The 14,751-nt window shown below is 38.6% G+C and overlaps 1 protein-coding gene and 1 long non-coding RNA gene across 4 annotated transcripts in view; one reads left to right on the plus strand and one right to left on the minus strand.

Moving 5' to 3' along the window:
* LOC100524679 (ovostatin homolog 2) overlaps positions 1 to 8,604 on the plus strand; it is a 31,536-nt gene extending 22,932 nt beyond the window's left edge. Inside the window, 8 exon segments of the mRNA XM_021092373.1 lie at positions 555 to 766; positions 1,876 to 2,085; positions 2,781 to 2,905; positions 5,139 to 5,229; positions 5,600 to 5,668; positions 6,279 to 6,381; positions 7,942 to 8,017; positions 8,439 to 8,604. Coding sequence (XP_020948032.1) covers positions 555 to 766; positions 1,876 to 2,085; positions 2,781 to 2,905; positions 5,139 to 5,229; positions 5,600 to 5,668; positions 6,279 to 6,381; positions 7,942 to 7,994 — 863 coding nt within the window. The 3' untranslated portion in view covers positions 7,995 to 8,017; positions 8,439 to 8,604.
* The window catches only part of LOC110260745, a 39,735-nt gene that overhangs the window by 12,902 nt on the left and 12,082 nt on the right, over positions 1 to 14,751 (minus strand). Inside the window, exons 2-4 of one of the 3 annotated variants that reach the window (XR_002344114.1) lie at positions 8,034 to 8,075; positions 7,334 to 7,385; positions 6,697 to 6,826 (exon numbers count right to left, since the gene is read on the minus strand). This is a non-coding gene — a long non-coding RNA (uncharacterized LOC110260745). The remainder of the gene's footprint in view (positions 1 to 6,696; positions 6,827 to 7,333; positions 7,386 to 8,033; positions 8,076 to 14,751) is intronic. The other 2 variants (XR_002344115.1, XR_002344113.1) reach the window with 2 other exon arrangements.

The raw sequence follows: 14,751 nt of genomic DNA on the forward strand, positions 1-14,751 counted from the left end.
ATTTTCTAAATTTCTCTCATTCTCTTTTCTGCTAACTTCTTCTCAAATGAATGAAATAAAGGAAATCAAGCACAGCGACCATTGATGATGAAAACTGTTCGTGAAACATAATCACCTCCACTTCCGACCTCAGGAAGTTGCTATTTGAAGTTGTACTAGTTTGCTAGAGCTGCCATCATAAAATATTGTTTGTTTTCTTCTTCTCTCCTTGGTTTGTAGATGGCCTTCCTCTCCCTCCATCTTCACGTTTTTTTTTTTTTTTTTTTTCCGTGTATGTGCATCCACTGTGTCCAAATTTCCTGCTCTGACGAGGACTCCAGTAAGATCGGGTCACGGCCCATCCTAAAGGTCTCATTTTAACTTCATCACCTCTTTCAAGGCCCTATGTCCAAATGCAGTCACATATTGAGGCTCTGGGGAGGAGAGCTTGAATGCATGGATTGTAAAGAGCACCATTCAGCCCCTAACAAAAGCCAAGGATGGAATATGCATCCTTCTATATGTAATCAGTTCTCTTTGTTAGGGACCGTGTGAAAATTCTTCCTTTCTCTCAGATAATGCGATATATTGGGAAAGAGCGAAGAAACCCAAGACAGATGCTTCCCCATCCTTTACTCCTCTGACACCTTCTGCTGAGATGGAAAAGACTTGCTACGTGCTATTGGCTGTCCTTTCCCGGAAAACTCCTGACCTGACCTATGCTAGTAAGATCGTGCAGTGGCTTGCCCAACAGATGAATTCTTACGGAGGCTTCTCTTACCCCCAGGTGATTGGTGTGGCTCTGACATTAATAATGATATGTTTGATATGCTCCATGCAAAAGGTACTATTTGGCAAGAATCTAGAAAGGCAATCATAGAAAATACCATCTGAGATGAAGACTATTTGCTATTATAAATCTTATTTTATTTAGTCAACAGTTATTCACCAGGCAGTTCTTGTTATCGGGAACTCTAGTAGGGGTTCTCTATATACAAATGAATAAAAGGAGGTGCCTTTGCAGGAAATGTATGCCTGACTTATATCTCCATTTGCACAGTAAAAGCAGAAGGGAAATTTGCACAGTAAAAATAGAATGGTCTAGAAAAGGCTGTTGTTATAAGCACCGGAGACTTGATGATAAGTTAGAAATCTGATGATACTATGGTCAAACTACATATTAAGAAGAAATACTTCTCTCTGTTTCTGTGGTCTACACATTGGGAAAAACAAATGAATGAATGAATAACCAAAGAAATGGATATCAAAAACCGTGTTTTATGTCTTTTCTTTAAGGGAAAACAATTTAAATGCAACAAAATGCAGTTTTATTCCCACAAGAAAAATTTCACTTCTCTCCTTACTTTCCTTTTTTTGTGGTCTTAGCTTCTGAGTAAAACCATGTGTTAGTGAATCTCCTAACATCGTTTCTGGATTCTGACTTCCCATCTTTGAAGATGGTTGGCCTAAATGTTATCTAAGGCATCCATGGTATATAACACTTAAATTTTTAGAAAAGTTTTGGCACGATTTTCAACAGCAGAGATTATAAAACTCATTAGAAAATGAAAATCTGGAGTTCTGTTATGACACATCAGGTTAAGGATCCGGCATTGTCACTGCAATGGCTCTGGTGGCTGCTGTGGTGCAGGTTTGATCCCTGGCCTAGGAACTTCCACATGCCATGGAAAAAAAAATTTAAATAAGATTTGTTGAAAAGATTAAATGGCAACAACTAGCACAAGCAAATATATTTTTCCTATTGTTCGGGATACTGCTTCTCAGTGTTCTAGTGACCTGTTGCAGGATTATTTCTATGGATTGATTTAAAGTTCATGGCCAAATGATGACTCCTACGCATGGTACCAGAGTTGATGCTTGTACTGTTCTGTGCAGGACACGGCCATCTGCCTTCTTGCTGTGACCCGCTACATGACATTGACCTTCTCTGACAATCAAAACAATGTCACCTTTAGCAATGAAGCATCCAGTGAGATTGTCCAGGTTAACAGTGACAACCGCTTACTGGTCCAGCGTTCAGAACTGCCAAGAGCAGGTGGACAATACACAGTAGATGTGGAGGGACAAGGTTGCACATTCATCCAGGTAATAGAACTCTACCTGTGAGGGAGATGAATGTTTGCCAGTAAAAGGAAGTCAGACTATCTGTTCAGTTATGTAAGAAGGGCTATTTTATCATTTTGCACATTTTCATGATTACTCTTCCTCTCATTGATATTTTCTGCTCAGTAGCGGAAAACGAAAGTTATTTTGTAAAGAGCTACTTACTCTTAAGGATAACGGGGGGACTGAGAAGTTTCTTGAGGAATGTCGCTGTTAATGTGTTTTCTGATATTTTTATTAAATTACATTGTTAAAGCTTCTGGTGTCTTCTGAAAACTAAATGATTACATTTAACCTTATTCTCTGATGGTGAAGATGTAAAATGAAGTGCATTAGGAGTTCTGATTGTGGCTCAGCAGGTTAAGAAGCCCACTAGTATTTGGGTTCGATCCCTGGCCTCGCTCAGTGGGTTAAGGATCCACCATTGCTGCAAGCTGCAGTGTAGGGTGCAGATGTGGCTCAGATCCCACATTGCTATGGCTATGGAGTTGGCAGGCAGGTGCAGCTCAGTTCAATCCCTAGCCTAGGAACTTCCATACACCACAGGTGCAGCCCTGAAAAAAAAAAAAAAAAAAAAAGAAAGTTATTAATAATGGAAGTAAGAGAAACAGCAAGTGCTTCAATTTTTGCTACAAGATAAATTGATGGATTTTCTTACAACTTGCTCTCCTTTCTAGGCCACCCTGAAGTACAATGTGCTTCTACCTAAGAAGGAATCTGGATTTTCCCTTTCCTTGGAAATTGTAAGGAAAAACTCTTCCGATACATTCCAGAGTCACTTTGACCTGACAATAACCCTCCAGTAAGTGTGTCATTTTGACGTCAAAACTCCTGGGCTAAGAAGTTCCTGTCGTGGCTCAGCAGAAAGGAATCTGACTAACGTCCATAAGGACGCAGGTTCTATCCCTAGCCTCACTTAGTGGGTTAAGGATCTGGCGATGCCATGAGCTGTGGTGTAGGTCACAGACACAGCTCAGATCCTGCGTTGCTATGACTGTGGTATAGGCCAGCAGCTACAGCTCTGATTCGACCCCTAGCCTGGGAACCTCCATATGCCACAGGTATGGCCCTAAAGAGACCAAATAAATAAATAAATAAAAACCCCAAACTCCTGGGCTAGAGAGAAAGTAATACATCAGAAAAAAATAATTTAAACAATAACAAAAAATATTTTAAACAATAACAAAAAATATTTTAAACAATAAAAATATTTTAAACAATATCAAAAACACTAATTTGAAAAGATACACAGATGCCAATGTCCATAGCTGCATCATTTACAAACTCCGAGATATGGAAGCAATCTAGTTGTCCATCAACAGATGAATGGATAAAGAAGATGTGGTCCATATATGTATGTAAATGGAATACTACCCAGCTATAAAAAAGAACGGAATTTTGCCATTTGCAGTAACACGGATGGGCTTTGAAGGTATTATGCTCAGTGAAATAGGTCAGACAAAAGATAAATACTGTATGATATCACTTATAAAAAATACAACAAACTAGTGAATAAAACAAAAAAAAGAAGCCTAGTCACAGAAATAGAGAAGAAACTAATAGTTACCATTGGGGAGAGGTGATGCGGGGAGGGGCAATATCAGGGTGGGAGAGTGGGAGGTACAAACTCTTGGGTGTTAGATAAACTCAAGGATGTATTGTCCAAACAGCAAATATAGCAAATATTTTGTAATGACTATAAATGGAAACTAAGCTTTAAAAATTGTATTAAGGGATTTCCCATTTGTGACTCAATGGTAATGAACCTAACTCGTATTCATGAGGACACAGGTTCAATCTCTGGCCTCCCTCACAGTGGGTTAAGGATCTGGCATTGCCATGAGCTATGGTATAGGTTGCAGATGTGGCTTGGATCCTGCATTGCTATGGCTGTGGCTAGGCTGACAGCTGCAGCTCTGATTCGACCCCTAGCCTGAGAACTTCCATATGCAGCAGGTGTGGCCCTACAAAGCTAAATAAATAAATATAAATAAATAAAAATTATATTAAAAAAGTAAGGACATTTTAAAAATACTAATGATGGTAATTATCTTGAGTTTATATGTTTGTGGCGATATTTCTATGGCAGTCTCTTTATGGCTGTCTATGCACACACCACAATTTAGTACATCTTAAACTAAAAGCTAAAATAATGCATATGTCATCTGTACTGTACATAAGGTACGTAAGTATCATTTGAAAACTTCTGCCACAATGATGCTCCAGCAATGCTTTCACTTTTTTGTATGGAAGTACTATCAGTTTTGGACAATGGAGATTTGATTTTTCCTTCTAAAGACAAACATGGGTGATCCAGGAGGAGAAAAACCTGCAAATGCTGAATTATGACTGCACAGAGCAAAATTTTAGACTCTTATTTTTCAGAGAAGAAAAGCAAAATAATTCCCTTGAATTAAAATGTAATTTATTCCAAATCATTTTAATCTTGATTACTATGTAGAGAAACACTGAGTAAAATTAGTTGGGGGATTTTTTCTTAGGATTTTCAAATGAAAATCTGTTGAATACCAGTGCTGAATAAGAATTTAATACACTGCTGTTAACTTCATGTCCCAATAATCCTGTCCACAGTCAGGGAACAATCTAGAAGTTCTCTGGGGGATATGCCTTCTGATAGTTTGGTCAACATCCTACTTTGTAAAAAAAAGTCTCATTTAAGTTCTGTACAAATCTAAGGCTAACATATGTATATGTAATATAAGTTTAAAAGTTTGGTTTACAAGTCCTGAGGCTGAGACCTCAGGTAAACTTAAAAGCAGGATTTGGGGAGATTCCAGGTCCAGACCACTCACTCTTTACTCCAATTTATGTTACTCTGTGTCATGTCATCCATTGTCACTCTGGTTGTACCTGTTTCCAGATGGGTGAGAATGACTGTCTTCAAATGTTTCTTCTCCGGCTTTGCCTCTTGTCCTGACTTATAACCAATTGGGATCTACGTACTCATACCCTTGCCATAAGATTAAGTCACTCTTCTAAAATGTCTACACTAGTATTTTGTTTTTAAATTTCAGATATACTGGAATTCACAACAACTCCAACATGGTCCTTGTTGATGTAAAAATGCTCTCAGGATTTACTCCAGTCATGTCATCCATTGAGGAGGTAAATAATAGAAGCCCAACCTTTCAGCACAGAAAAAGCAACTGTGTGTTTATGAAATAATTGGTGAGCAAACCAAGCCATGGGATTCTTGGCTGAAACAAACTTATTCGAAGCTCACACTTATATTTTTGCTGGAACACTGGAGGGATGGGTTCTTAATTTGTAGCTATTAGCGGTCATTATTTCCCATATCCACAGTCCTTTTTTTTTTTTTTTAATTTAGTTCCTCCTTGTGCTTATGAAAACATCATTGCACAAGGGAACAGTCCATAAAATAAATTCTTGACAACTGGTTAAATAAAAAGCATGAAACATTCAATTCTGGAATGGTCCTCTTTAATGTCTATCCCTCCTGCCCATTCCTTTAAAGCTTGAAAGCAATGGTCAAGTAATGAAGAGTGAAGTCAAGAATGACCATGTTCTTTTCTTCCTAGAAAATGTAAGTTGAAGATAATTTTTTTTCTTCCAAAAATTTCTTTTTCTTCTGAGGATAATTGGATGCTTCTACTTCTTGTACATAGGCATGATAGGGCTTGCCAAAATTATATGGGACATTAAAATGATCAGTATTCTTCCATCCCACTAATCTTTTCTCCTGATTAATTTTTATGCTATTTCATACATGCCTTGGTTATCTAACTAGACGATTCTCAAGTTTATAAACATCATTTCCCTGTTTTTCATTCCTCACGGCATCTAACATAGTCTGGTCCAAGAGTAGCTATATAATTCTTTGTAGTTCAACTTGAACTCCAGTATAGGCTGGCATGAGTTTTAGAGTCCCCCTTTCTCTGTGTATATCATTAACATTCACATAAATGCCTGCATTACTCTGATGCCTTCAACTAAATTTCTTGCACCTCAATATGAGGTGAAACTTAAACTTTATACAGTTTAATGTTACCTAACTCATTATTTTCTCATTATGTAAAATTGTGATACCCGGGAGTTATTTAATTAGGTAGATCATGAACTTCTGGAAATAATTTGCTCAGTGATTTCCCCTTTGGAGACATGCCATAATGTATTTATAATTTGTGTCTTTATAGGTTTGGGGTATAGCAAATAGTTTCTCCTTCTCTGTTGAGCAAAGCAACCGTGTGTCCAACATTCAGCCAGCCCCTGTCATGGTCTATGATTATTATGAAAAAGGTAGGCAAGCAACAATCATGCCCTAAAGCTACTGAACATGATATATGTATCTAAGATTCCCTGAGCTACTTAATTTTCCAGAACCATCCTCAGTCTTCAAAAATAAGCAATATTTGGTTTTACTTTATATATTGATCTTTTTTTTTACTACATGAAATAACTTCTAACTGGGCTTTTTTTCTATTTACCAGAGTTTTCCAGTACCTAGACTCTTTTTGATATAATGCAAAGAATTCCCTTATAACTTAAAATACAAACCATGCTAAGTTTCCAGGTCTTGTTGCTGTTGTTTTTGTTGTTAATGCCAAAACTCACCATCATATTACCTCTATCGACTTTAATTTGAGAAGGAGTGAGCAATGTTCTGAAGTGTTATTGGAGAAATCTTGATAGACTAGGTTCCAAAACAATTACTAAGATGTTGTAAAAATGATCAAAAATTTCCCTGGAAAGAGAAAGAAAAATACCGTATTATATCACTTGTATCTGAAATCTAATATACAGCACCAATGACCCTTTCCACAGAAAAGAAAATCATGGACATGGAGAACAGACTCATTGCCAAGGGGAAGGTGGACGAAGTGGGGTGGACTGGGAATTGGGGTTAAGAGATGCAAACTATTGCCTTTGAAATGGATAAGCAGTGAGATCCTGCTGTATAGCACTGGGAGCTATATCCAGCCACTTATGATGGAGCATGATAATGTGAGAAAAAAATGTATATATGTATGTGCAACTGGGTCACCTTGCTGTACAGCAGAAAATTGACAGAACGCTGTAAGCCAGCTATAATGGAAAAGAATAAAAATCGTTTTAAGAAAATGAATGATAAAAATTTGCAAACCAAGGAAAAAAATTTGAATCTTTACTATAATAATGCAAAAATTTAAACATTGGTACAATTGGATTGAAACAGAAAAACTTAACAATAGTAAGAAAAATGTCTACTTACATGGTAATTTCTTCGTCAAGTGTCCTGTCAAAATGTGTACCATTCATAAAACCTGGATCAACCACAAACAGACACCATTATGTCTCTTTGTTCTCCATTAAAAACAAGCACATGAAAATGAAAAGAAGTTCCCATTGTGGCGCAGCAGAAACGAATCTGACTAGGAACCGTGAGGTTGCGAGTTCGATCCCCGGCCTCACTCAGCGGGTTAAGGATCCGGTGTTGCCGTGAGCTATGGTATAGGTCACAGACGAGGCTCGAATCCCCTGTGGCTGTGGCATAAGCCGGCAGCTGTAGCTCCAATTAGACCCCTAGCTGGGAACCTCCATATGCCACAAATGCAGCCCTAAAAAAAAGTTTAGTGCTATTGGTTTCTGTTGAATATCAAGCAGAATTTGTCAAGTCTCTGGCTCTTCTATTTACTAGTTCAATATATTGTGTCAAGTGCTTAAATTTTAATAGGATATTCCTGGCTTTAGAAAATAGAAGTGACTGAGTCTCTTCCAGAATTATTGGAAAGATTAGACCTAGTGTATCTATGTTGTCTGACATAATCTGGTTATAGAAAGTTGGAGATTTTATAAGGATGAACTTTCTTTTATTTTCAGATGAATATGCCCTTGCTTCTTACAACATCAACAGTGTCTCAGTTTCCCAGTGAAACCAAACAAAGTATGTGAAAGGGTAAGAAAATACATACGTCGCAGATCATTAAAAACACATCTAGTAAGAAACTGTAAACCTAAGGAGATAAAAAAAATTAAAATAGATGAATCAACGACAAGTCAGTGACTTCACGGGGCCTATACAATTATAAGCACTAGATAAGCCCTCAGATGGGATAAACATTAGATTTTTATTAATTTCTTTAAAACAGTTTTAAAGGATTTTCAGCTATATATGTGCCATTTATAAATGTTTCATTAAATAAACTCTTCTTTGTTTTATAAATTGATACATTATTAAATATGTACGTACACATTTTATACATATAATGTGTATGTATTTGCGCATGTTGGTATATGTATTTGTTTATATCTATATATTTATTTATATACACATACACACATTTATATATTGTTTAAACAATGTTTTTAAATCCCAGGTTTAAAATAGAAATAGAAAACTATTTACTTTGAACAAACTCCCTCTTCTGTATCAAACCTGGAAGAAAACCATGAACCACATCAAGTTCTGAATAGCCTGCAATCTGCCATGAGTCTTATCAGATTTTGTTTCTTTTCTATTCCATTAAACCCTCTTATTCTGCATCTGAGTCTATGATCTTTTTTTAAGTGCATCATTCATAATTTTCATTCTAGAAAACTCAGGGCTTTGTTTGATAGCGACTCTAATAAGTTACTTTACTCTTTTTAGGCATTATGGGATACTGACTATGGAACCCACCAATATCCAGAGAAAGAGAGAGAGAAAGGTAGGGTCCCCTGAGAGCAGGGAGAGAAAGAGGACTTCATGTGAGCTCAGTGAAATAAAAAGAAATACAAGACACATAGACTATTCTTAGTGAAAGAGGTGGGGGAGAGTGCACTTGGAAAGTCACAAATGAACTGACAATTTCATTGAATTCATACACATGATCAAGAGGGTTGCCCAAGGACATTTTATTTCTCTAAAAATCATTTTACTGTTCTTATTACTGACAAGCAGTACTCAATGTCTCTGCTTTGCTTAACTTTATTGTTGTAGCAATGAGTTAATGTTTAGAAGATGGAGACAAGAAGAAACTGGAGGGAACTGGGCTGGAGCTGAAATAATTTCTCTACCAACTTCAACACAGGCTTTCTGACTCTGAGTCTCTGCTACGGATTAGAAAAAGCTGGAGATAAATTCTCTAGTTGTAGAGTCAAAAAAAAAAAAAAAAATGGAAACAGAGTGTCCTAGGGCCTAACAGTATTCAACAAATTAAAAATAGCGTGTCTTAATGGAAGACAGTTGGGGTTATTTACTTTGTAGTCTCTGTGTACCAATGTAAATTACAACTGGGCTTTTAAATATTTATTTATGGATTCGTCAGAGGTAAACTGCTGTGTCAGCCCATGTATGGTGCTACAAGAATTTATTTCACTGTGTTAAGAATTCCTTTATACCTAGTTTATCATAACATGGCCTTTCACATGTGTAGATAATCGGCACCCATATATTTTTTTAAAAACTTGCTGGGCTCTACAGATATTCAAGGATTCCATTCAAGGAAAATGTGACTCTTCTAGTACATTTTGTGCTAAAGATTTGAGAAAAAAAAACATGAAGAAAATTCACTTGGTGGTAAATAAGCTCTCTTGGTGGGAAAGTTCCCCTTTTCTGCCTAAGTAAATAATCAATTCTCAGTGCTCATTTTACTTGACATGTATTCAACAGTTAGCCTATTCCCTAATAAAATTGTCCCTCAAATGATAATGAGGGAAGAAGGGCATGGCAAAGTGAGCTACCTGCTATACCTCAAGGCACAGAGGAAGTCTGGGATTCAGTGTTTACACTTGCAAAATTTTTTGGTGTCATAATGAACAGGTATCACAGACTGAGATCAGAGTATCTTCTAAAGAACAGAAAGCTGTGGATAAAAATACGCCTCTGTTACTTACCTCCACTAAAGCATCTCCCCAGTTTATTTGGACAGAAAACCAAAGTCATTTCCTGGTCCAAATTTTAATGGAAATGAGACATAAGAGACATTCTATTTCAGGAATGTTGAATGGGAAGTACAAAATATTCATATGATTTTGTGCACGTGGGTGTTTAAGATGCTCTTAGTAAAGCAGACCACTGTGGAATATTTCATAGAGGATGTATACCTTTCATTTGGTTGAGGCTGGTATTATCAAAGCATGGTATGGTATCTGCCCCTCTTTTCCCTCCACACAAAAGTACTTGGACAGGGAGTTCCATCGTGGCTCAGCAGAAACGAATCCGACTAGGAACCATGAGGTTGCGGGTTCCATCCCTGGCCTCACTCAGTGGGTTAAGGATCCAGCGTTGCCATGAGCTGTGGTATAGGTTACAGATGCAGCTCGGATCTGATGTTGCTGTGGCGGTGGCATAGGCCGGCGGCTACAGTTCCGATTCGACCCCTAGTCTGGGAGCCTCCATATGCCATGGGTGCAAGCCTAAAAAGAAGAAAAAAAAAAAGTATGTGGCCAATGGGAATAATTCATTCCGTCTATCACATTCTTACAGTATAGTAAGCACACCTAACTAGTACCTGAAAAGCCTAACCCTAGCATTCCTTCTGTAAATCTCATCTTCTTGGCCTTCTCCTCTTTCTGTCAACTGTTTCTTTCTCTTGTCTTTGGATCCAGCCTCTTTCCTTTTACCGTTTTTTTTTTTTTTTCTTTCATCATCACATAAAGATGTGATTTTCCCCCCGTAATACACATATTTTCCTTCCTTCCCACTTTCTGGATAATTACTGGTCTTCCTTTTTGGCTCCACTTTCTTTTCCCAAACATTAGATAGTATTTTTCTTCATGATTCTAACATGTTCTCTTCTCTTTTCACTATGCATACTAAAAATATTGTGATTTAAATTATCATCTGAATTTTTATGATCCGAGAGCTCTCATCTTTGCTCAGGAGAAATGAATCTGACTAGCATTCATGAGGACACAGGTTCGATCTTGGCCTCGCTCAGTGAGTTAAGGATCCAACTTTGCTGTGAGCTGTGATGTAGGTCACAGATGAGGTTCAGATCTGGCATTGCTGTGGCTGTGGTGTAGGCTTGCAGCTATAGCTCTGATTGGACCCTTAGCCTGGGAACCTCCATATGCTACAGCTGTGACCCTAAAAAAAAAAAAAAGACAAAAAAAGGTATCCAAGAGTTCCCGTGGTGGCGCAGTGGTTAACGAATCCGACTAGGAACCATGAGGTTGCGGGTTCGATCCCTGCCCTTGCTTATCAGGTTAAGGATCTGGCATTGCTGTGAGCTGTGGTGTAGGTCGTAGACGTGGCTCGGATCCTGTGCTGCTGTGGCTCTGGTGTAGGCCAGCGGCTATAGCTCCGATTAGACCTCTAGCCTGGGAGCCTCCATATGCTGGGGGAGCAGCCCAAGAAATGGCAAAAAGACAAAAAAAAAAAAGTATCCAGGAATTTTTATGATTCCCAAATATCTGCATTTCAGCACCGTATATCCCACAGATTCCTACTTCTTTAACCAAATGTCTCATGGACACCTCTATAGGATCCTTCATCTACTCATAAACCAGCTTCTACTGAGAGGCCCGTAAGTGTGTGATATCATCACCAATTATCTGCATACCAACCTTAACTCCTTCCCTCTCATCTCTCTAGTAGTACTATTCTATTAATTACTGTTGATATTGGGCCATTGTTGACCTATAGCTGAGTGGCTCATAGGTCCACTTGCTTTTATCCACCACTAACATGCTGCCTTCAATCAGAGCCCCAGCCTTGAGTGCCTATATGTGCTCAGAACTCTCCTTCACGGCTGAGGTATATCAATGAATGAAACTAATAAGAAATAGCTGTCTTTGTGGATCTTACATTCCAGTGGGGGAGAGAAACTCTACACGTAATATAGTCAATATATTCAGACATAAAATCAACATAATAAATAAGCAAAAAATAGGAAATCAGTAAGCGATGCATTATGGAAAATAAAAACTATAGAGACAGTAGTAGGATCTAGAATGCCCAGGGAGATGGGAAGAGGGGAAAGTCTGAAATACTAAGTAGGAGATTTAGGATCAGCCTCAGTGAGGCAGTGAGATTTGAGCAAAGTTTTGAATGAGGTGAGGGAGTTAGCCACGTAGTTATCTGAAGGAAGAATATTCCAGACAGCAGAAGCAGCTAGAAAAAAATTTCACGGGGCATAGAGTGGTAGTGTATCTTCTATGTTCAAGGAGCAGCAGCTCTGTCAGTGTGGTTAGAATGACAGAGGAAGAAGGAGTCTACAGCACGAGGTGAGGCGATGGGAATTCTAACAGGGCACTACACAAGGTTGGGGATCGAGGGTCCTTGGTAGGACTTTAGTTTTCACACTGAGCAAAAGGGATCCAATGCAGGGCCCCAGACTGAGGAGTGACCTAATCTGGTTATATTTAAAACTGATCATCTGGCTGTTGTGTTGAGAACAGTCTGTCAGAGACCTGGCAGCACCTTCTGCAGAAATCCAGGCAAAAGATGATGGTGGCTTTGGACCAGGGTTGTAGCAGTGGTGATGGTCAGAAGTTATCAAATTCTAGGTACATTTTGAAGGTATAACCAGTAAGATTTCCTGATGGGTTGTAAATAAGAAATGAATTATCCATTGCTCACAGTAATGCTCTTCACGACTAGAACTTTGGGGTGTGTGTGTGTGTGTGTGTGTGTGTGATATTTAGTCTCAAAAGGGATATATATATCCAATGTTTTCTACATGACAGGCACTGCACCAATCACTTTAAATATATTAATTTATTTTACCCCTTCGATAGACTTATAAATCATTGCTATTATAACGATTCCCATTCACAGACAAAGAAAGAGAAGCACAGGGAATTTAAGTGAATCCTTGAAGGTCATTTGTTCCTTAAGCCATAGAACTAGAATCCAAACGTGGCCTGTGAGATTCCGCCCAGGGGCTTGCAAAGAAAGGGAGGAAAATTGTACACACAAACCATATTCTTAATATACTAATATTTAAAATACAGGGAGAATAGGAGTTCCCGTTGTGGCTTAGTGGGAATGATCCCAACTAGTATCCATGAGGATTCGAATTCAATCCCTGGCCTCACTCAGTGGGTTAAGGATCTGGTGGTGCTGAGAGCTGAGGTATAGGTCCCAGACATGGCTCAGATCCTGCATTGCTGTGGCTGTGACTTAGACCAGCAGCTGCAGTTCCAATTTGACCCCCTAGCCTGGGAACTTCCATATGCTGGAACACATGGCCCTAACAAGAAAAAAATAAAAATACAGGGAGAGAAAATGTAGTTTCCTTTTGGCTACAACAAAACTGTAATTTTTTTCTGCAAAAGGGTTGCATTTAGGGCAACTGTTTCCCAGCAGAGACCATCGGCCTGAACATCAGCCTCTGCTGGCAGAAAGATTCTGGAAATTTTTATAACTTGCTGTGACAACTTTGATGTTAAAATCCAAGCAAGTTTACAGAAAGCTTATTATTTTCAGTGACGGTAATTCCAAGGAGAACGCCGTGGGCTTGCTGCCCTGACACAGCCCCACCCTCGACCTTCACACAAAGAAGCCTCTGAAGGGAGAAGACAGAGGAGCCTTGCTCACCACCTATTGCATGACGGGCCTGCCTGCTGGGTTGTGGGTAGAATTCCCGCCAAGAACAGTTTCTGCAGGGGGAAGAAGGAGTTCTCATTTGTTACACAACGCATGATAAATTCCTGGCCCATTTTCCCTTTGCCCTGTAGTATCGAAGAGGAAAGACTTGCATGACATTCCATGTTATGCAAAGTAATATCACTATCAGCAAAGTGATTATCATAAAGTTGGCAAAATTGATTTTTTTCCAGAAGGTTTCTATTTTCCTGATATTACAAATTGTCAATACCCCCTGAGACACCATACCTTGAAGAAAGTGAAGACCAAAGGTGAGAGGGATACAGGACAGAACAGAAGTTATGCTCCAAACTTGACTTTGGAACTTGGAAAATATTTTCACAGGACTGGAAACAATTTAATTTCTCTCTTCTTTATTTTTACTTTCACCAATATATATTAACTACTTACTTTTTAAGAGTATAGAAAACAATCATTCTTCATTGTAGACAAAAGTTTATGGATAGAGGAGTTCCCGTCGTGGCGCAGAGGTTAACGAATTCGATTAGAAATCATGAGGTTGCGGGTTCGGTCCCTGCCCTTGCTCAGTGGGTTAACCATCCGGCGTTGCTGTGAGCTGTGGTGTAGGTTGCAGACGCGGCTCGGATCCCGCGTTGCTGTGGCTCTGGTGTAGGCCGGTGGCTACAGCTCCGATTGGACCCCTAGCCTGGGAACCTCCATGTGCCGCGGGAGTGGCCCAAGAAATAGCAAAAAAGCCAAAAAAAAAAAAAAAAAAAAAAGTTTATGGATAGGAAATGTCTTTGCATATTAAATATATGGATATCATTGGAAACAGAAGTACAAACTACACGTTAATGTTATTGCAGTATATACGCAAGAGACACAGGCTTGAACATATGTCTTATTTATATTTTATCTTGATAATTCCTGGACTCGTTTTCCAGATTTCATAAAAGAAACTGTTGATGTTTTGAAAATGTTTTCCATAAGAGGCATCCCCAAATGCATTTTTGACTAGAGCAATGATTTTGAACTTGAGAGCATTCATTTAGATTTTTGTTTGGACCTCTTAGTAGTAGTAACTGTACAGTGGCCTTATCCCAACATTACACTTTCGCAGTTCACGATGAAACATATCTCTGCTTTACCGGAAGAGG

Source organism: Sus scrofa, chromosome 5 (assembly GCF_000003025.6).
Source record: "Sus scrofa isolate TJ Tabasco breed Duroc chromosome 5, Sscrofa11.1, whole genome shotgun sequence".
In the NCBI taxonomy this organism is placed as follows: Eukaryota; Metazoa; Chordata; class Mammalia; order Artiodactyla; family Suidae; genus Sus; species Sus scrofa.